Here is a 21,361-nt window from a genome sequence, read left to right on the forward strand (position 1 = left end):
AAACAAGTTTACATTAGCACTTAAGCATACACGGAAATGAAACTTTCATGATGTGACTGAGCAGACTGAAACAAGTTTGAGCAGAAGAGTTAATGGGGAATTAAAAGTAATGGGCAGTTGAAATAGACAACCAAAAGGAAAGCACAAAGGATTGAAATAGATAAATAAAAGTGATCAAAAAAAGTGGTTGAAAATTGAATAAATAATGGAAACGGCCAGCTGAAACAATGGAAAACTACAAATTGTTAGCCGACAGCCAAACAAATGGAATTACAAGTTAAATGTAATGTACAAATGGTTTAAATATCTCGCTAAAATTATGAACAGATGGAAATGATGATACTAAAAGTGTGGTTAGCAACTTAAATTGTTAATAAAAAAAAAGTATTGCCAATTAAAGTTGTCAGTTACCAGAATGAATTTAGTTAAATAAGTAAAACCTTAAATAAATAAATGTGTCAAGTAAAACGTTAGTAAATTTGAGTAAGATATATAAGTAAAACTTGAGTTAAGTAAGGTCAACTTGTGTTAAATAAGTAAGCTTATGTTAAAAGGCCAGCAAAACTTAAGTTAAATAAGTAAATCAAACTGCTCTATTTATGAAGTGACATTTTGTGTGTTGTATGAATTTCTCAGGTCCTACGTTCAAGCAACTCGACTCTGACACTGGGTCATAAAAACTCATTGTTTTTTCTCTGTAGATTGTCCTGTCATGGTTTCAGTACTCATACAAGTCTGATACTTGAAGGTATAACTAGACAGCGTAGTCTTTTCAGACTCAACACTGACACTTGGATAATAAACACAAAGACACATAGAAAGGTTTCATATGATTTAATGATATGCAGCTGTTATCAATTTTCAAGCCTTCACAAGACCGTTCTGGAGGCAGCTTCTATCTGCCAATTCTTTGCACAAAAGCACCTTGGCTTGTCTTTGACACGTACACAAACACACACACACACACACACACACACACACTCAAACACAAACAAACGTTCACAAATGCAGGTGTGGGTATTGTTCCTCGTTTAGGTCCAGTTGAGAGTTCTCTGGTCTGGTTTCTCGTGTTACATCCCCACTTCGGTGAAAAAAAAAAAAAAAGAATCGGGTGTATCAGACACTCCTTTAAATGGCGTCACAGTTGTTGCGCTGGTTGGTGTATCGTACAATTTTTTTCAGACATGGACTGAGTCGGGGCCATTGCACAATTATTCAGGAAAGCGAGACTGTCATGTTGTGATGCAGCGCATATGGAGCTAATTTTCGGCCAAAAACCTAACGAACAAACCAGGTTTTGCAAAATCATCACGATTCACTAACAGGCATTAAATAACTTAATTAAATTGACCAGCGCCACCTGCTGTTGTAAAGGGCAAATGACTTGCAACGTCTCCAGCGCAATGATGGAGAGGGGGGGGGGGATTGTGACAAAGTCATTAAATACTTTATTTGTTCTTTTACTAGTGCTAGAAATATGTTGTGTATTTGTTTGATTGGTGCACTTTGTATTTGCAAGACAAAATACATTTGTTTGTTAGTGGTGTTTTGTGTTGAAAACAACACGGTCTGTTAGTGAATTGTAGCACCTTTGTAAAACATAATTGGTTGTTCGTTAGAATTGCAGGAAATTAGCTCCATACAAAGCAGAATCAAATAATCTTGACCACAGGGAAGTACTTGTGTGCTGAGAAGTCAAACTCTGGGAGCACCTGGGGAAGCAGAAATTGTATTTTACTACAGAAAAGTAAATGCAATATGGAACAGTAATTCATGGTCATCAAACATCATTGTAAACGCATTACTTTTTAAAGTATGACCCACTCATCTTAGAATTTGTATCTTATTTTACTGGCAGCTAAATACAACTAATTTGTATTAACTGTAACCACAGAATAATAATAACAATCAAAGCAATGTGTTTATTATTATTACCTTGGTATCCTTCTTGTGCCCTCCAGCCAGGAGCTTCATAACTACAATGTTGGGTTTGGCCACTTTCAGGATACGGTTCACCTGTTATCAAAGATTAATAATCAGTTAGTGATAAGAACAATGGAAAAAGTGCAGCAGAAAAATAGCGTGACCACATAAAACTATATAGTGCCTCGAGTTAATAGTGTGACCGGAAGATTCTTTTTTTATACCGCTGCCATGTTGTGGCTCATCCTGTCATTACACATGCTGACATAAATCAGCTTAAGACCCATTTATGGTCACGGATATGTAAAATTTGAAATAGCCAATATTCTTTTTTTTATTTAAAATGTTCTGTTGTGTTTTAGGGATTTTTTTGGTGTATCCGAAGTTTACCTTTGAGTTCATCTGCTATAACATTGTACAATTGTACAATGTTATAGCAGATGAACAAGATAAGAAAATCTTTTTATGAACTAAATTTGTACTCAATAATCTGGGAACACTAAATTCATAATACACCAAACTATTTTGCTGCAAGAGCTTGCATTTAATTCACTATATTTTCATTTCCTGACCTCAGGGTCTGGGGTGGGAAAGTTTTCTAGGATAAGCTTGGCCTGCTGAAAGTGTTTGCTGGCTGCCAGGAAGAGGTCAGCAGAGCCTGGTGGAGGGTTGTACTTCTTCAGATCAGACATTTCCTGGAACAGACGAGAAGAGGAGCAAAGTCAGAGAGCACAGAAAAACAGATAAGCAGAGTGTGAAAGAGAGAGCACAAGAACAATGGTAAAAAAAAAAGGGGCAAAAAAAGGAAATGGGGCAAAAAAAACCTTGTACAGCAGTACCTTGAACTGGGTGTAGTGCACAGGTGGGGGGGTGACCACACTGTTGAAGGGGGCGAAGCGATGCTCATAGCGAACCTGCTCGCTGTCCAGTTCAAACTGAGGCTTACGCACTTTCCCATCCATATCCAAAGCTACCATGGTCTGGAGAGAGAGAGAGAGCGAGAGAGCGGTAAGAATAGGATGCATTATACCTCCGTGTGTCAAACAGGGGTCATTAATAGTTGCTTACCTTGTACATGCCTGCACACATGTTCTGGTACGCTTGGCTCATGGTAATCTCTTTGCTGAGAGGTCGAACTGCAAAACAATCCCAACCGCAGCATCAGCATCTGTTCTTAAGCTGCTCTTAAGACACCTACGGGCAGCATTTCTGAGCAGACATGGTAGTCCACTTCAGATGAGGGCAACGGCAACAAAATGTACCTTTCTTCTTCTTCTTGGTCTTTTTGCTGCTGCGTCCTTTCAGCTGCTCCTCCAGAATCCGCTCTTCTGCCATCTGAGAGGAGTCGGCTCTGCTTAGAGTGGACATGAGCCACGCGTAAAGGAACTCTGACAGGTACCTACAGTCAAAACGACACACGCATACTCTTAATGAGCAAAGGTTTACCCGTGAATGCTGTAGTGAGCTCATCTTGTGTGTGTGTGTGTGCCTACGGCAATAAACGGACATACTGTACGTGTTCTTACCAGTAGATGTAATAGTATTCGTGCATGCTGTAAAGCTCCAGTTCAAAGCCACTGAGCAGGTACTGAATCATGATCCTCAGGGTATGGTAGAGGATCCACGTGCCCAGGCAGGCCAGATGCTGCCGCTGAGGCTCAAGTTTCACTAGTAAGCTATGCAGTGCTGCGTCCACCTTCTCTGACTGTGGAACATAAAAGAAGACTTCAGCAGTCGGTTTGCAAATTATAAAATCACAAAAGTGGTTAGGTGGAACAGGTTAATAGATAACTAAAACTGTCCAATCAGAATCTGCACCTCAACCACTGTATAAAAAAAAAAATAAAAAAAAAAAGGGATACAATTGTTGAAACAGCCCGAGGTCACCTCATCTTGCAGGGTGGCAAACTCTTCAAGAATGTGTCCCAGCTTATCCCTCTGTCGAGCTCGGTTGTGTCCGTGGATCTGGATGAGGCTGCAGAATGGCTGCGTGAAGAATTGGCATGGCGCAAACACACATAAATGAATACACACAGTTTTACCTCTTCCAGTTTCACTGCAGCAGAGCTGAAAGTGTTTTGTGTTATTATTCGTTTCACTACATGCAGCGCCCACTAACTCTCCATGAAGGAACCAGATGGGTATCTATCTTCCTGTACCATTTGTTTTAATTCAACTGCTCGCACCTATCTTATGGTCAAGTTCATAAAGTGAACCGAACTACACAGCAGGTATTAAGAGACGTACCAGATGTGCAGACTTTGAACCGTAAAGGTAACATACCCTCGAGCAGTGCGTAACAAAGGAGTCAATGTAGTCCTTGGCTTGGTGGTTGTTGAACAGACAACACCTGCAGAGAGAAACACACACACATGTTGGCACACAATGAGCTGACGACAGCTCAGCTCAAGTGGCAGCGAGGCTGCTGCTCCATCAATAACCATCTGACTGCTTAGCTGCTGTTTAGGACGGGTCCAGTTAAACCAGAACATGCAGCTGCAAGCACAAAAACAAGCAAAGCTTGAGCTGAAGGGCAGCTGAACCTGGTGTCTGAGCTGTGTGTCAGAGCCACGTTACACAACATTTAACATTTTCATCAAGACACATTGATAAAAAAATAAAAATAGAACCAATGATTTCCAACCATTTTTTGCTTTGTCTTAAAAAAAGATATGTTGATAGTTGATTATGTAGTATTGTTCAAAAATATTTCAATCATATCATAGCGCATCTGCCACGTTGTTTAATTTCAACCAATGGCCTTATTATTTATGTGTCAAATATACAGCGTTATCTTGCAGTGAACTAGTGGGGACTGATCCGACAATAAAACATAACTTTTTTTTTTTCTGTTAAGATAAACAGTCAACCACTGATTATTAGAACCTTGTGGTGGACTTACTTGTAGGAGAGGACAGGTGGGCTGACGAAGAATCTCAGAGTATCTTTAATCATGTCCTGCATCAGGTGGGTGCCGAACACTTTCTTATTATCTATCAGGAACGTCGTCTGAATTTACAGGAAAGAACGTGTTTAGTTTTCATATAACTTTAACTAAATATGACTCTCACTCGCTAAACCGGTAAAATACTTGTTACATGCGTATTAATGACATAAATCTTGGTACATTTCAAAGAGTTACTGTGCAAGAATAACACCCGAGTCTTCAGATATGCATGTTCGCCACTCATGAGTCTACCTGCAGAAGAGATCTGGAGAGCACACAGGGAGACTGCTCGCTGAACTCGCAGAAGAAATCCTGGTGAAACCAGAAGATTCAAGTCAACATCAGAGTCTATCATTTAAAATGTCCTGCAAAGCATGTGGGGTAACTTTTTTTTTTTTTTTTTAAACAAATACATACACAAATAAATATCGTTAAGAACAGCTATCAGTGGGCTGGAGGGTGAGAACACCATGACACCTTGTTGGGGATTACTGATGAAAATGTAATAAAAGACCTGGAAATGTGTTTACCAGAATGCCGTGGAGGTTTGTGGTGTTGATCACGTCACAAACAGTCTTGATGCGTTCTATGAGCTTGCTGAAGTAGGCAACCATGTCCTCCCTCTTAATGATCTTGGCGTAGCGAGGAAAAGTGGGTGGCAGCAGTCTCTGGTTGACTAGTGGCTCAAAGCCCATCATGATTGGGTGGTCTGCAGCATACACGGGGGAAAAAAACAAAGCAAAAACACAGAGGTCAACTCGGGTCCCGTTTTAAATTATAAACTCACTTTTCCGAAGAATTTTTCTCAGCTAAATTAGAATAAAGTTAACGAAGGTTTTAAACTTGCAGCTCTGTGTGCGGACATTTGTTGAGGTAGGATGAGGTACATTTAGTGTGCACTGGTTTGTAACTGGATAGGCTGCCGTGATGACGACTTGACTGGATGACTGGAGCACAAGAATGCTTATAATACATGCACAATTTCATGCATGCGTCATACTTTCTTCCGTGGACTGGTCCTGACCATTTTATTAACCAAATCCTAACCATGAAGTCCTTTAGAGCTGTTGCTAACTCACGGCGACCCAAACTATGTGCTTGACTTGATAGCTTAAAAGCGTGTGCATCTGTGTGTGTGTGTGTTACCTCCTTTAGTGGTATCATTTTGCGACTGGATGCCGTGCTGAATACTGGAATGAATGGCTGATAACAGGTCAGCTGCCTGAGCCACAAGCTTCTGGGCCTCGCCCACCGAGCTGGTCTGAGAAAGACACGACAAGCAACATCACAAAAATGTAAATAAATGGAGCACTTGGTAACTCTTTAAGTCCCCATAACTGGCATCAATAAGCAGTGAGATGTAGTAAATGGTGTACAAACACACTTTAACATAGGTTTAAGCCGATTTAAGTCAAAACAAGTACTGAACATTATATACACTTAAAAGTTACAGTCTCAAAGATGTCCTTTTTGCTCTTTGGCGACACCTATGATTATAAGCGGTTATTGCATCTGTGTCGACGACACTTTCCAGAGATTCGAACAGTGTTGCCTGTGTGATGTTGTTTCTTTTTGTTCTTTGAATTTAGATTTGTTTGTGAAGTCTCAATTTCTGTAGCCAGCAATTTTGTTTGTTTGGCGATAGTAACCATTCACTCGCAATGCTAGCAGGGATAAAACAGTAAGCTACCTCACTCCTTTTGTCAGTATGGCACTCACATTTGGTGTGTTGGCTGTGCCTACCCTCTCTGGCAGAACAACGACTGCTAGGTGATAAGAAACTATTGTTCCCGGGAATGTCGCCACAGATGCTCAACTCGTACAGTAACAAATACGGCAAATCAGTCACCATTTTGTTCCCTCATTCAGCAACAGCTAGGGACCTAACAGACCTTTATGTCAATTCAAATCTTTTGGATTATGATTTTAAATCTTTCAGTTGCATACAAGATTATATTGTGTTTATAAACCACTCTTCAAATGTTTATATAGTTATTATTTAACGCAGTTATGTGGCAGTCACTACTTTGGTCACTGTCGGATGTTGTGTGTGTGTGTGTGTGTGTGTGTGTGTGTGTGTGTGTGTGTGTGTGTGTGTGTGTGTGTGTGTATTACCTCTTTCTTGGTAAAGGCGATCAGTGCAGTCAGTAGAAGGCGTGTGAACTTGATTCTGTTGAAAAGTGCCAGGTACTGCTGATGCTGAACAAATAAGGCATGGAAGAACATTGCAGAGCTATTATCACATGTTTCCTAACTTATCTTTAAAGCTACTCAAGGAACAAGAAATTACAAAGGATGAATGTTATTTTTCGTTTGGACCACCCAGAAAAGTCCATTTTTGGGTCGGATTTTTTTCTTCCTTTATTTTCATTACTATAAAGAAATATCTGGAAATCCCAGAGTAAAGTCTGTGAAGTTCATTTGAGTCCCACCCTCTGACAGACAGAAGATGTAAAACAAATAAAAGGCAGAGAGTGCAGGGGAGGGTTTAAGGTTTAGCTTGCAGGGACACTGCTTAATTAATAAAGAACAGTGTGACAATCAGATTTAATACTTATAGTTTGAGTTATGTTAAGGTTGAAACTGAAACCACAAGTCAGAAACAACTGGTGTTTAGCTTTCAGGTGGTCTGAATGCAACTCCAAGATCACGCCTTAAACAAAAAAAACTGAAAAACACTCGACTTGCCTCCAACTCAACCTCTGGGTTTCGCTGCTCACCCTGTCGACTGCGCGTGCTCTGAGAGAGTAGCACATAACCAAGAGACAGTGTTTTACCCAGAGTAGCATTTGTATCAAACATACTTCAATAAAATGGCAATGACTGTGACTTAAACTGGTCAAGAACAAATACCTTAACTTTCCTCTGTAACTCATCCTCCACATCTTTCAGCATACCTGACAGGATGAACACATGAGAGAGAGAGAGATGACAACAGTTGTCTTTGTTCTTTTCAAGCAACTGTTTCTATCTGCGATGGCTTCAGCGGTCTACAGCACACAGGCTGCAGACTTTATTACCTATCAAGATGCTCATACCTGTAACCCGCAGGTCTGTGACATTATTGGCCATCTTGAAGCCGTAGGTCATGGCCTGGAAATCCTCCTACAGAAAAATACGAGGTAAATCATCATTAAGACACATCAGCATGACACTGATTTATCAATGGCATATTATAATCAAAGATTTTCAAATAAATGTAACTCAGATATTGCCACACACAATTCGATATATAATAATCCTAAGACTTAACGATCTGTATCCTTCAGCAATTTCTTTTTTCAGCCTTTATTCATTCAGGGGTAGTTTCATTGCAATAACCTCTTTGTCAGGACTCCCCTGATAACATTTACACCATTTGACACGTTCACACCTGCATGTCGCAGCACAACCCCAGTCAGGCCTGCTGGGTTCTGAGCAGCTCCAGTGGAGCTCAAGGGCACCACAGCGGTGAGGATGAGGGAGTGACAGGACCATTTTCACTTTCTCATCCAGATTTGATCCTGCTGGTACAGGGTTTCAACCTGCGTACTTCTCCAGCCTTTATACCCACACTGAGACCATAGTAGACACACACACACACACACTGACTGACTGACAGACAGACAGACAGACAGTAGACACCTCACCTCTTCAAATACAGCTGCCTTGTTGACTTTCTCACGGGCGATGTCGCACACTTTCAGCATGCCTAGTGCAAAAGCTTTGAGGGCGGGCTCCTCAATCAGGTCGGGGTTATGGACGTACAGGCAGGTGAACACAGTCTGGGCCAAAGAGTGACCCTCCAGCCATGTTATCTAGACATAAACACATAAAACACATGCAAACATGAACATTGGGGTTTTGTGCAGAGGTGGTGAAATTTTAATGACTACAAAATCAAAAGAAAACAGCAATACAAACTTGCTCACGTGCTGAAACATCACTTAAACCAACTAAAAAGTATGAGAGAAATGTAATACACCATTTGTGTATTTTCCCCTAAAGTGACAAATGCGTTACATTTCCCATCTTCCCAGGAGATACATCTAATTCTGTCTGCAAAACACCTTTTCAAATCCAATAATATTTCAAAAAAAATCTTTGACCAGCAACAATTGCATTCTCTGTGATCTAGAGTAAGCTATTAACTGTGCATGCACTATTAATCATCCCTGTCAAGGGGAGCGGCTCAAAAGAGACACTTTCTCTTTTAAAATTTTGCCTGAAAAGTGAAGCTCACCAAACAGCAGAAACATGTGTCTATGATGCCGATGAGTTCAGGGAGACTGAGGTCTTTCACCTTGATGGCACCTTCCTGGAACGAACAAGAGAGTAATTAAAAAATGACTTCAGAAAAGGATAATTGTGCTGTATATTTAAAAAAGCATATTTAACTAAACAAAGAAATCCGAATTGTACCTTAATGGCTTGTTCAAAATTGAGCACTTTCCTGTTGACCTGGTTTCCAATCATTCCTGCGTCCATCTTGGGATCCATCATCTCTATAGCTGACATGGCCTCGAACAGGCCAAACCTGCACCAACAACCAACAAGGAGCTTAGAGCCTGTTTCGTATGTGTGTATAATCAGTTTTGATTTCTGACGTAATATCTGATGCAAATATCAGTATAGTTCAATCCAATAATATTTTGCCCAAAAAACAAAATGCCAAAGATTCTGTGTTTTATTGCAATTACTTAGACTTGTTAATGCTGTGAAGTCTCTGAAACAGTATTTCGATTTTGGGTCATGGTAACTCTCAAGTCATGATGTGAGTCGGCAAAACTCCCTTCGTCATACTCACAGTTTGTCATGAAGCAGCTCTCCAAGGTTCAACTCTGCATGAATAAAGAATGAGAACAAGAAGAGGAACAAGTCAGCCCCTTTTATAACCGCACATATGACTCACATGCACACAGTCACTAACAGGACCTTTACCTTTGCAGGCACCCTTGAATTCATGTGTAATATCGACCCAGTTGGCATTGTTCTTCATCTTTTCTGGGATCCCCAACCCCCAGCCAGTATCATCATCATCAACTGCTGACTTCATCACCATGGTGACTGCTAAAGACACAAAAAGAACCAGGGCACGGACTTCAAATATGGCAAATCATTAACAATTGTTATAGTATTTCAATAGATCAGTCATGTTTCATCAGACATTTTGTCTTACCACAGCACAAAGTGCACAGGTTTAACTGGTGACATTATTGATGGCTGTGTTAAATTAAACAACAATATAACCTCAGAACCCTCTTTGACCATGTGAAAAGCCCTTTTGTGTAGGAAGGTAGGCAATAATCACACACTATTTAGTTTCTGTATTTAAATTATAATCTCAATGTCAGGCGCTGGAGGCAGAATTGTACTTTGTCTTAGAGCCAAGTTTATTTGTTTGAACATAAGTATTTTAAAAAAGTCATTATGTATAAAAAACCATCACCTCTCTGAACTTGACCTTGCCTTCCAACAACCATTTAACCTACGCAAAAGGTCATTATTAATTTCATTATTGTCTAAACCTGGGTTTTACAAGTTAATATGACCACAGTAAGAGAAGCGTATGATGAAAACCCGGCGTTATCACAGTGACCCGTCGACCTGCGCCAACAAAGACCATCTACTCTCGTAGCATGCACGTGTATTTTTCATAAATCGAAAAACACACATTCAACCAATCATTTACTCTTTTACTTTACCTTATCCACTGGACATTTCCAAGGTTAGTTGGCAAATGCCCATCTGGCTAATCAAATTCGAACGTGCTGTATAACCGGCACACTCGGGTCAAAACCAAATTCAATCAAAACTTAATCCAAGTGGTCCAGCGCTTTTAGGGGTCAGTCATAAATATAGCTCCTTGCTTCCTGACATTAAACACAACATGCAATATATATATATATATTATTTTTTGTCACATTTTCCATTGATATAAATGTTGATTTCTTACATATTTCTGTATGCTTTTAGATACTAACTTTTACACATTTGTGTTTATACTTCACTTAAGACTCGTGGAAGTCTGAAAAGTCAGTGCAGTATTGTGATCTGAGGGAACAACAGTGGATTAACATTATGACCTGGTGAGGTGACTTGAGAAGCTGAAGCCTAAAATGGGTGTAAATTGCACTCTTGAGTGAGGGGAGAAAGTGTCAGGACTGTTGAGGCTAAAGAGAAGATCTAATAATAATAACAATTAAAAAAAAAACACAATTTCTGTAAGACAGATTTATTTATGTTTAACTGATTTATGGTGATATATCTTCCACGATAAAAACACGGCTAAGAGACAACAACTGCAGCAACGGATGATACGAACTCACTGAAATAGATTTCACCTGATAATATGTCGGTAAAACAAATCACTGGATTCAAATAAAATAAAATAAAGACACTGGTTTATCTCATTGAGAGAAAAATAAAGTTGCAAATAGAAACACGAGAGGAACCGCTCGTCTGCTAATTCGGCGTTTTTTTTGTTCGCACTTCTAACAGCGGTGTCATCAGTTCACCGACTTCTACAGTGTTTACAGAAGCACACAAGACATAACAAAGTCACGAGATTTATAAAATACGTGAGAAAATAAGTAGCTACCACCAACGTCAAATTAGCGAGCTCGTTACACCGTGTGCCAACAAGCTAATGTTGCACACAGAAGAGGAGTTTCCTGTTCACGAAGCCTAATGGTGCATATTTTAACAGACTATTTAATTCTATTGGTTATAAAAATAAAAAAACAATAAAAAAAACAAACACGAACGCTGTTATTCGAAAGTCACATGTTCGTTGTAAATCAGCACCTACCTCAGTATTTTGTATTAACCATGTAGCTAATAAAGATGCCTTCGGAGACTGCGAAGACCGTCGCACGCATTTTACGTCATAGGAAACTGTCGACATGGGAAATGTAGTCCTTGTAACTCATGACGACGCCCCCCCCCCTCCCTCCTCCTCCCCCCACCACCAATCAGGAGCTTAGATATTTAAAAGATGGTCAGAGTAGGTATGAGGATGTTTTATCTTGACATTTGTCAGTGAAGGTTGAAGGAGGCTCTCGGCTCGTTTCGGAGTTGTTTCCCTCCCCCCACGTCGTCGCGTCTAAAACTACAAAAAAAATAAGCTGCGCGACTTCTCGCGTTGTTCACCAACAGTTTGAGTCTCATCACAACATCATCAGGGCGTTTCAGGCAAAACCCGCTCACACACACCGTAGCCGTCTCTCTTATGCTGGCATCGGTCCGCCCTTAACCGGACAACAGTTCCTTCTGATACAGGTTTGTGAAATCCTCCTTTTTTTTTTTTCTTTCTTTCCCGTCAGTATTTATATTTCAGGCCTTTATTGCTTTCGTTAACGTCGCGCGCGTGTTTCTTTTATTTAACGGTATTGTTAGCATGTCCCTCAGTCGGCTAGCCCGCTTGGCGCAGACAGGCGGCCGCTCCTGAGTGACTCGTCCAGCAGGTGCAGCGGCCACCGACCAGCCCGTTTGGGTTATTGAACTTCGCATCTTGTAGGAGAAGATGATGCTCGCCGTGGCTGTTTCGTCTGCTGACAGTAAAGCACGACGGCGGCGACCACCCACCGCCCCGCCGGCTGGCGCCACGAGAACAGCGGCCGTTATTTGTGAATGGATGTGTGGATGTGTGGATGTGTGGACAGCCCTGTGGGGGGTTGTTACGACCATGGCTACCACACGTCCTGTGTGTGAGCTGACCTCCGTAACGGGACAAGGCTCATCATTGCTTTGTAGGCATCTTTTTTTTTATTATTATTATTTTTTTTTTAACGCATGTGGCCTCTGGCTGCATCGGTGCTCCCCCGGTCAGCCCCGTGACGCCTGTCGAGGCGTGACATCGGAGGATGCTGTCATCTGGCTGTACCTGTCTCCTCAAGAAAGGGTGACGGGGCAGCCTGCAAGCTTTGGAAGAGGCTGACGGGAGTAAGTGAAGGTTGGCCAGCTTAGTTCAAAGCTTTGTTTTTAATTGGAAAGGACTTCCAACGTCTCTCTGTTGTGTCATTTTGTTTCTGGTGGTTTTGCTGTTAATTGCTCGGTGACTTTAATTTTTTTTTTTTTTTTAAATGATGTCATTGTAATTTGTTGCACAAATCTCCTTTTACAGAGTACCATTGTTTGGCACTAGTAATGACTGATAGTTTTACAGCAGCATTGTTTATGAGTCATCTCATCTTAACCCCATTGAGGCTTCTGTCCGACCTAATCGAGGACACCTGTGAAAATGCATTACACTAAGCCGTAGCCATTGCTGTACTCGTCTTTTTCTTTTGCTGAATGATGCTGCAATAAGTTTTGGCTTGTTATTTAATGATTTACATCTGAATGCAAATAATCTTTTTAAAACCCCGCATTTAAATTAACTTGGCCACGACTCTCTTTTGTCTCTGGACATTTGAGATCTGCAGCAAGTCTGGCAGCCCCTTTGTTTTGTGTCAAATCAGCCAAGAGGTGCTGGTGTATCTGATGGTTTTTCTGTCCCGGTATAGCTACTTTGAGCTGCACATTGTGAAGACCCGCATTGCTCAGCAGGTACACCCTGGACGAGCACATTCACAAACTAAGACATTTACAGCTATGGGATGTTTTGCTCCTTAGGCAAGTGTTTTTTGGCATAGTTGCAGGGCTGGCTACAGCCTGACATTACAACAGAGTCCAGCGGGAACGCTTTCGGCACACGGGGGTAAAGGTTGATTACGCTTGTTTCTAAACTTGTACAGAATGTTTATGCGTGTCCTTTTTCGACAGTGAAGTCTTAATTTTTTTTTTTTTTTTTTTTCCTCTTGCAGACGGCATGAGATGTTGATGTGTTAAAATGAACAGACCCAAAATGGCCACGGAGAAGGGGTGAGTTGCTTTTCTGTTCAAAATGAAAATAAAATGTAATTTCAGATCCAGACACAAAAACATGCACAGGTTGTGATATGGCTGCACTTGCTTGTCTGCGAGAGCTGTAGTCACAAACATCTGTCCACATACAGTAATCTCTGCCTCTCAGTGATCACTTGGTTTTATGTAGCAATTCTGCTCTTCTATTATTTTACCTTTTAATATCCTTTGTAACCACGTTTAGTCCCTGCTCTTTTTCTTCTTGTTGTTCTCTGTGAATGTGAGAGAGAAAGTGCGTGTTTGTGCAACAGTGTAGTGTGCTGTAGATAATCGCTAAAGAAATGGCCATATGCATTTGTCATATTGCTGAGGTAATATGCTGTTTTTTTTGTATTTGGTCTCTTCAAGATTGAATATTTATAATTTTTTCTACTTAATGTTTGTTCCTCCATGTGACTTAGGCGGTGTATTTATTTAGGCTCTACAGTGGTGTGAAAGTGTTTGCCCACTTCCTGATTTCTTTTTTTGCATGTCTGTCACACTTAAATGTTTCAGATCATCAAACAAATTTAAATATTAGTCAAAGATAACACGAGTAAACACAAAATGCAGTTTTTAAATGAAGGTTTTTTTTATTATTAAGGGAGAAAAAAAATCCAAACCCACGTGGCCCTGTGTGAAAAAGTGTTTGCCCTCTAAACCTAATAACTGGTTGGACCACCCTTAGCAGCAACAACTGCAATCAAGCGTTTGCGATAACTTGCAATGAGTCTTTTACAGCTGTGGAGGAATTCTGGCCCACTCATCTTTGCAGAGTTGTTGTAATTCAGCCACATTGGAGGGTTTTCCAGCACCAACCACCTTTTTAAGGTCATGCCGCAGCATCTCAATAGGATTTAGGTCAGGACTTTGACTAAGCCACTCCAAAGTCTTCATTTTGTTTTTCTTCAGCCATTCAGAGGTGGACTTGCTGGTGTGTTTTGGATCATTGTCCTGCTGCAGAACCCAAGTTGGCTTCAGCTTGAGGTCACGAACAGATGGCCGGACATTCTCCTTCAGGATTTTCTGGTAGACAGAAGAATTCATGGTTCCATTTATCACAGCAAGTCTTCCAGGTCCTGAAGCAGCAAAACAGCCCCAGACCATCACACTACCACCACCATATTTTACTGTTGGTATGATGTTCTTTTTCTAAAATGCGGTGTTACTTTTACGCCAGATGTAACGGGACACACACCTTACAAAAAGTTCAACTTTTGTCTCGTCAGTCCACAGAGTATTTTCCCAAAAGTCTTGGGGATCATCGAGATGTTTTCTGGCAAAAATGAGACGAGCCTTAATGTTCTTTTTGCTCAGTGGTGGTTTTGGTCTTGGAACTCTGCCATGCGGGCCATTTTTGCCCAGTCTCTTTCTTATGGTGGAGTCATGAACACTGACCTTAACTGAGGCAAGTGAGGCCTGCAGTTCTTTGGATGTTGTTGTGGGGTCTTTTGTGACCTCTCGGATGAGTCGTCGTTGCTGTCTTTGGGTAATTTTGGTCGGCCGACCACTCCTGGGAAGGTTCACCGCTGTTCCATGTTTTCTCCATTTGTGGATAATGGCTCTCACGAGTCCCAAAGCTTTAGAAATGGCTTTAGAACCTTTTCCAGACTGATAAGATCTCAATTACTTTCTTTCTCATTTATTCCTGAATTTCTTTGGATCTCGGCATGATGTCTAGCTTTTGAGGATCTTTTGGTCGACTTCACTTTATCAGGCAGGTCCTATTTAAGTGATTTCTTGATTGAGAACAGGTGTGGCAGTAATCAGGCCTGGGTGTGGTGAGAGAAATTGAACTCAGGTGTGATAAACCACAGTTAAGTTATGTTTTAACAGGAGGGTGCAAACACTTTTTCATACAGGGCCATGTGGGTTTGGATTTTTTTTTTCTCCCTTAATAATAAAAACCTTCATTTAAAAACTGCATTTTGTGTTTACTTGTGTTATCTTTGACTAATATTTAAATTTGTTTGATGATCTGAAACATTTAAGTGTGACAGACATGCAAAAAAAATTGGAAATCAGGAAGGGGGCAAACACTTTTTCACACCACTGTATGTCTTTGTTTTCCTCCATTCTCCCCTCACTCTTAACAATCTTTCTAAGTCAATCTCTAGCTCACACGTCCTCCGTTCTTCTCTCGGTATCGCTCTCTCTCTCTTTATAAGGACATATGAGACATTTTGCTCCACTGGGTTTGATCAAAGTTTGGATTCCCTTTCCAGTTTTTGCCTTTGCTATACCAACAACTGACCTCTAACCTCGTTTTTCCAGCCCAGTGCCGCTGTGCTAAGATTAAAAGAGAAGGATGGATCAGTACTCCAGAAATAGTGAAGCAGCAGACGACAGCCTTAATAATCAGCTTTGTTAAAATGATCACGAAAAACATGAAGACATACTCAAACTGTATTTAAATGTGGGTTGCACATTTGTAATTGTTGGCACTGTCCTGTTTCGCAAATGAGGTTGATTTTGTTTTGAATCTGTTTTTTGGCGAAGACAAATTTAACTCACTGGGAGCACATGAGGTCATTTGCACATATGAGGGGATTCTTTATATTCATTCTCCAGTGTCACCCAGTGCTTTGTCGCACTAGTGTCATAAAACTAATCCATCCTTCTCTTATAATGCTGGGCATGGAGGATCATCTGGTTACATACAACAGGATTGTCCTGCTTTATACATTATTCCTAAAGGTAAAAATGTTTGTGTGCGTTTCCAGTGTTCCCAGTAACTCCAGGGTCCTGATGCTCCTGGGCCAACTGGAGAGGATGAATGGAGAGGCCATGGTGAGGGATGTCGAAATGGCAAGACAGATCACCACAAAGATCCTTCATCTCATACAGACCCAGGGTTAGAGCATGCAAACACACTCACACTAACACAAAGATGTAATGTAGTGTATTCCAATGGAAACAATAGAAAAAGCCAATTCTTTTTCTGTTTATTTACGTATTTGTTTAGAGAATGAGATGAATTGACATCTGTATTATGTTTTTTTTTAATAGTTAGCTAAATGCGATATCAGTGGGCAGTCCTTGCCTTAAATTGCATCGCTGGCAGTGATTCATACCTTCATAATAATCATGCGTTGTAATAAGTTATAATAAAAAGTGTTCTCTGCAATTTGCAAAACAATAAGTTGTGTTCAAGTGTAAAAGAAGGAACCACTTTTTATATATAATAAAATAAAGAATTTAGCCCACCTTATATGGCTTCACAATGTTTGGTCTGATTATGGTTTCAGGTTGGTTTTGGCTAAAATACCTGGAATTAAGAAGAGAAGAAGGCGGAAGAGATAGGCTGCATGCAGATTTATAAGAGTACTCGACCCATTTATCGTCATATGGAATGCAGCAGAATCAAATTTATCGGCCGGATTAGTCTGCGTGTCTTTCTGTCAAAAACTTGTATCTACATTACCCACAATGCAACATGATAGACAACGGCTGGGTCAGCGATTTGTGTATGTTACGCTGATAAAGTCTTAACCTTGAGCCACTTGTCTCGGGCAGAGATGGGGAACAGCATGTTGAGGTCTGATAAACTCACTTCTTTCTTTCTCCACACTGCCAGATTTGTTTTAGAACTTTTAGTTGGCAGCTAGATGTTAATTAAAGTGACATGATTTGAAGCAGTTTATCAGAAGCCACAGAAGTCTTTCTTTTGTCACATATGCAGTTGTAATTCCCCCAACACTTGTAAAAAGACTTGAACGTGTAAAACTGGTGTTGTTCAGCTTTCACATTAGAATATCTCCAGCTTGTCAGGCCGGGTCGATTAATTCATTAAAAACTTGTTCAGTGCATTTGCAGTGTAAATGGAGATGGGTTAGTGCAGCGGTAGTCAAGGTGTGTGTGGATTGATATGGTGTCTCCCAATCTCTGATTACTCTTTGAAAGGAGAGCAGAAGAAGAAGGCTTTGTTCCACATCACAGTGTCAAACACACTGAAACACGAGTGTGTCTCTGTTTGTTAGGGAGCCGCCCTTCTCGGATGAATCGAAATCTCTGACGCAAACATTATTGTTGTACTGCTCAAACAATCGGTTAATTAATGGAGATGCCAAACTAACAAAATTACAATAGTTTTGACTCTTGTTTATTCTTGTCCTTCATTTATCAAGTAAAGATACTAAGCATTGTCAGGTTATTACTTCTCCAAAGTGAGGATTTTGCCCTTTGCCCCCCTTAACTTCTTACACTGTTTTTGGTTGTACAACACAAGCAATACGAAGAATTTGCGGCTCTTGGAGTAACGTTTATTTTGTGCTACTTTGGGATGTTTTATAGACTATAAAAACTAGAAATGGTTATTAACTGTTATTTTAGTGACAAAAAAGATCAAATATTGAAACACTACTAAAAAAAAAAAAAAAAAAAAACCTGATACTTGCAGAGAGTTGTGTTTTTTCTGTCTCTCTTTATGTGGATGCCAAATCACAAACTCAATGTTTTGATTGTAACTAATTAATGTTGCTCTGGAGCTAATAGTTTTCAGTTGAGTCTTGGTGTGAAGTGAGGAATTCTGCTGAATCATCATGTTGCACCTGCTGGCTTACCTTGAACTTGTTTTGAACCTCTCCCCTTTTACTTTTCATGAATTTCATCTCTTCCCTTCCCAAAATGTGTTGCTTCCTCCGTCTTTAAAGTAAATTCACAGTTGATCCATCATGACTGATTGGCGCAGTGGAAAGGCTCCTGTCTGTGACGCTATCAATCATGACACATCAGCTGTTCCTCCCTCCTCTACTGCTCAGCTGCCTGTCACACCCTGCCTGCAGCCTCAACTTGAGGCTAAGAGTGTGACGTTGGTCAGAGGGAAGTGGAGGGGGTCTGTGACCCTTTTCCCAGTAACTATACACCCCTGGAAGGACTTTACTGTACTCTTGTCTCAAGTTCAGAGTCTTATAGGAGCTTAGGAGGCATTCAAGAGATGCCACAAGCAAGAAAAATGGAAACTCAGAAGTTGTTAGAGGGGTAGCCATAAACTCATATATCTGATGAAAAGATATTTAAAGTCAATACAAACAGTCGCTCCGCACACATAGAGGTTATGGTTTGGATTAGTGGGGAAGAAATTCAATCTTAAAAAAATGCAGTTTGCTTTATGACTTATATTTGCTGACAGAAATTTAGTGTCAGTTTTCACTTGAGTGTGAAGTAGTTGCCTGCGCCCTCTACCCCCTCTGCCTGAAGAGAGATATCTTAAACAGTTGTCAGTTTTCTATAGAGGCAGTCTGTGGTTTAGTTTCTGGTAGCGTGCAAGGGGAGGTGCAGATTACAGGTTACGGCCTTTAAGTGCAGCATGTGGGTCCATGGTTGAAGAGAAAGTGGTTTGGATTGACCATTTATAGAGTTTACCTCTAACCTTAGAGGTATCGGGGAATAATAAGTGATTTATCTTTAGCCAAAATATACATTTGAGCATAAAACTCTTAGCTGTTCGATTCACAGAAGACCTAAAGTTTGAGGACTTCATTGGAAGTGAACCTGGGATTTTGGAACTAGGACATCTTTTCAGCTTCAGACGTTTTTTATGAAATGGAGTACTACTACACCAAGAGATACTGTTGCCCTGTGGTCTCCTCTGAGCCACCAGGTAGGATCCAGAATGAAGAAGATTATTTCAGATAAATTAACAAATTGAGCTGATTAATATCTCACCTGCCAGCAAAAAGAAAACTTCTCCAAAGAACAGATTTTCACAAGACATTATCTATGATGGCTATTCAGTGAGTGCTTCTGTTTCAGATATTTTACATGTTTCACTTTGGTTGGATCAAGTGAGGGTGGGAAGTTGGTTTAGTACAACCACTCTGACTGCTAAAAGCAACACACACACAACTATGGGGGTATCAGTTAATGTGTGTTGCTTTTAGCAAGTCAACCTAAACTGACTAATCACTACAATCTCAAAATAGAAAATACATTAATGACAGATTTGTAGTTAAATTAAAGAGCAACAGGTCATTGTGCCATCTTTAAATTGAGTTAATTATTCTAAGAGCATACAGTTTTACAAGCAAAATAAAATCACTACAGTTCATGATAAAACATTTGGAGCAAATTATTATTACTATTTGAATGATTATTATTAATGTCATTGTTGTTATTACTATTTTTTTTTTTTTTCTAGTGATGTTCCCGTGTGTAACCCCTCATGGTTTTTTCTTTGAAGTGTTGAAATGTCATTTTGTTTTGCGCTTTAAAAAGTCTGACATGACAAATATGTTTTAAGAGGCCACTGCTCGCCAAGGCACTAATGTGTGTGAGTGTATCCACATACACAGATATGCAAGTTTGTGAACACATATCCCTCATACTCTGGTTGGTAATTTAATTTTCTCATGCTATTGGGAGAGGGATCATAAATCATAAAAGCTGCGTACTTTATACATTTAATCTCCACATACACCTACTGTTATGGTGCATTTCCAATCAGTGACAGCATGTCGTGCCAGACACAAACCCTCACATGGGTAGGATTATCAACAAGTGATATAATCCTACATTTGAGTTTCTTGTGATAAGAAGTCACAAGATTCTGGCAAAATCTGCTGCCTTACAAAAAAAAAAATCTAACAACAGTTAATGTGACAATTAAGTCTTTAACTCATATTTTATGTGTATTTTAGTGTTTTATTTTGTCAGAAAATCACATTTGCTGTATTTAAGATCCACTTCAATGTTTGTTGTTGGTGTACGGCAGTTATTTCCCTTCTCCTTGTCTTGTGTTTGGAGCAGAGGACCAACACTGCCTCTTCAAAGAGGACAGGAATCTGGCAGCTCTTAAATTACAAGGCAAGCGGTCGGTTTAAAGAGGTGGAGAGAGGGACAAAGAAAGGAAAGAGCAGGGCTGTAGGAAGACCTCTTAACCTTTTTCGCATTTTATTGAGTAGGACAGTTTCTATTTATAATCATTTTTACTTTGTTTTGTGTTTCAGAGAAGAGTGGAAAAGAGGTCATGTCCAAAGGGTCCAGTGGAATGGAGGTCATCCTGTCTTCACTGGAGGTTAGCTCATTCATCAACACAATTTAGCTCACTACATCATTATGCTGTAAAACAGTATGTGTTTTTAACAGTTTGACAAAGGGATCAAGTGGTTTCTAATAAAAGTTATTATTTTTCCTATTCATACAGAATCAATTAAACCCAGAATGGAGCCTATTGAAGACAATATGTAGTCTGAGAAGCTGATCTTAGGGCAAAAGTGTGCTTTGACCGTTGCATACGTAAACTATAGTTTTTAGGATTTTGTTATGTAATTGTGAAAACATTTTAGAAATAGATTATTGTCCAACGCGTTTTGCAAAATGTGACACCATGAGTTCTTAAAAAGTATATATTTCCCTTCATCTGAAACATCATACATTCTCATTGATCCGGTAGACTTCCATGATTTGAGTTTTAAACGGTAGCCTCACACATTGCTTTATGAAAGAGTGCCTGACTTGTTTTCTCTGCAAAGGATTTAATTTGACTGAAGTGTATGACTTTGACAGAATACGAGTGATGTGCAGACCACCCTGAACATCTTGTACATTCTTAGTGAGCTGCTGACTGTGGGTGAGTTGAGTTTTCTCTTTTTTTTTTACCCTAAAAACTGAAAAGCCATTCATGGC

General features: G+C 40.1%; 2 protein-coding genes across 5 annotated transcripts in view; one reads left to right on the forward strand and one right to left on the reverse strand.

Moving 5' to 3' along the window:
- Window positions 1-819: 819 nt before the first annotated feature.
- On the reverse strand, window positions 820-11,730 carry naa35 (N-alpha-acetyltransferase 35, NatC auxiliary subunit). Of its 2 annotated transcripts, none has more exons than XM_069699440.1 (23): window positions 11,661-11,730; window positions 9,791-9,919; window positions 9,657-9,690; window positions 9,272-9,386; window positions 9,093-9,167; window positions 8,500-8,667; window positions 7,909-7,975; window positions 7,724-7,767; window positions 7,559-7,609; window positions 6,986-7,069; window positions 6,017-6,131; window positions 5,401-5,579; window positions 5,123-5,182; window positions 4,826-4,932; window positions 4,207-4,273; window positions 3,811-3,909; window positions 3,450-3,628; window positions 3,186-3,322; window positions 2,992-3,059; window positions 2,763-2,903; window positions 2,496-2,618; window positions 1,936-2,016; window positions 820-1,712 (listed from the first exon to the last, which is right to left on the reverse strand). In XM_069699440.1, exons 2-23 carry the CDS (start codon window positions 9,909-9,911, stop codon window positions 1,653-1,655), a joined length of 2,175 nt encoding a protein of 724 aa, XP_069555541.1. In that variant the 5' UTR covers window positions 9,912-9,919; window positions 11,661-11,730; the 3' UTR covers window positions 820-1,652. The 2 variants fall into 2 exon arrangements, with proteins under 2 accessions (XP_069555541.1, XP_069555542.1); XM_069699441.1 differs by having other exon boundaries at window positions 9,791-9,916; window positions 11,661-11,684.
- Window positions 11,731-12,046: 316 nt separating this feature from the next.
- Window positions 12,047-21,361, forward strand: part of agtpbp1 (ATP/GTP binding carboxypeptidase 1) — a 28,216-nt gene continuing 18,901 nt past the window's right edge. For 2 of the 3 annotated variants that reach the window (XM_069699444.1, XM_069699446.1), the window contains exons 1-5: window positions 12,047-12,130; window positions 13,657-13,714; window positions 16,459-16,589; window positions 20,683-20,750; window positions 21,242-21,305. In XM_069699444.1, coding sequence (XP_069555545.1) covers window positions 13,683-13,714; window positions 16,459-16,589; window positions 20,683-20,750; window positions 21,242-21,305 — 295 coding nt within the window. In that variant the 5' untranslated portion in view covers window positions 12,047-12,130; window positions 13,657-13,682. Of the gene's footprint in view, window positions 12,131-12,788; window positions 12,804-13,656; window positions 13,715-16,458; window positions 16,590-20,682; window positions 20,751-21,241; window positions 21,306-21,361 lie in introns of those variants that run through there. The other variant, XM_069699445.1, reaches the window with a different exon arrangement.

This window comes from Brachyistius frenatus, unplaced genomic scaffold (assembly GCF_029030835.1).
Source record: "Brachyistius frenatus isolate BFR_SWC_R1_liver_20210118 unplaced genomic scaffold, ASM2903083v1 Contig_30, whole genome shotgun sequence".
Classification (NCBI taxonomy): Eukaryota; Metazoa; Chordata; class Actinopteri; family Embiotocidae; genus Brachyistius; species Brachyistius frenatus.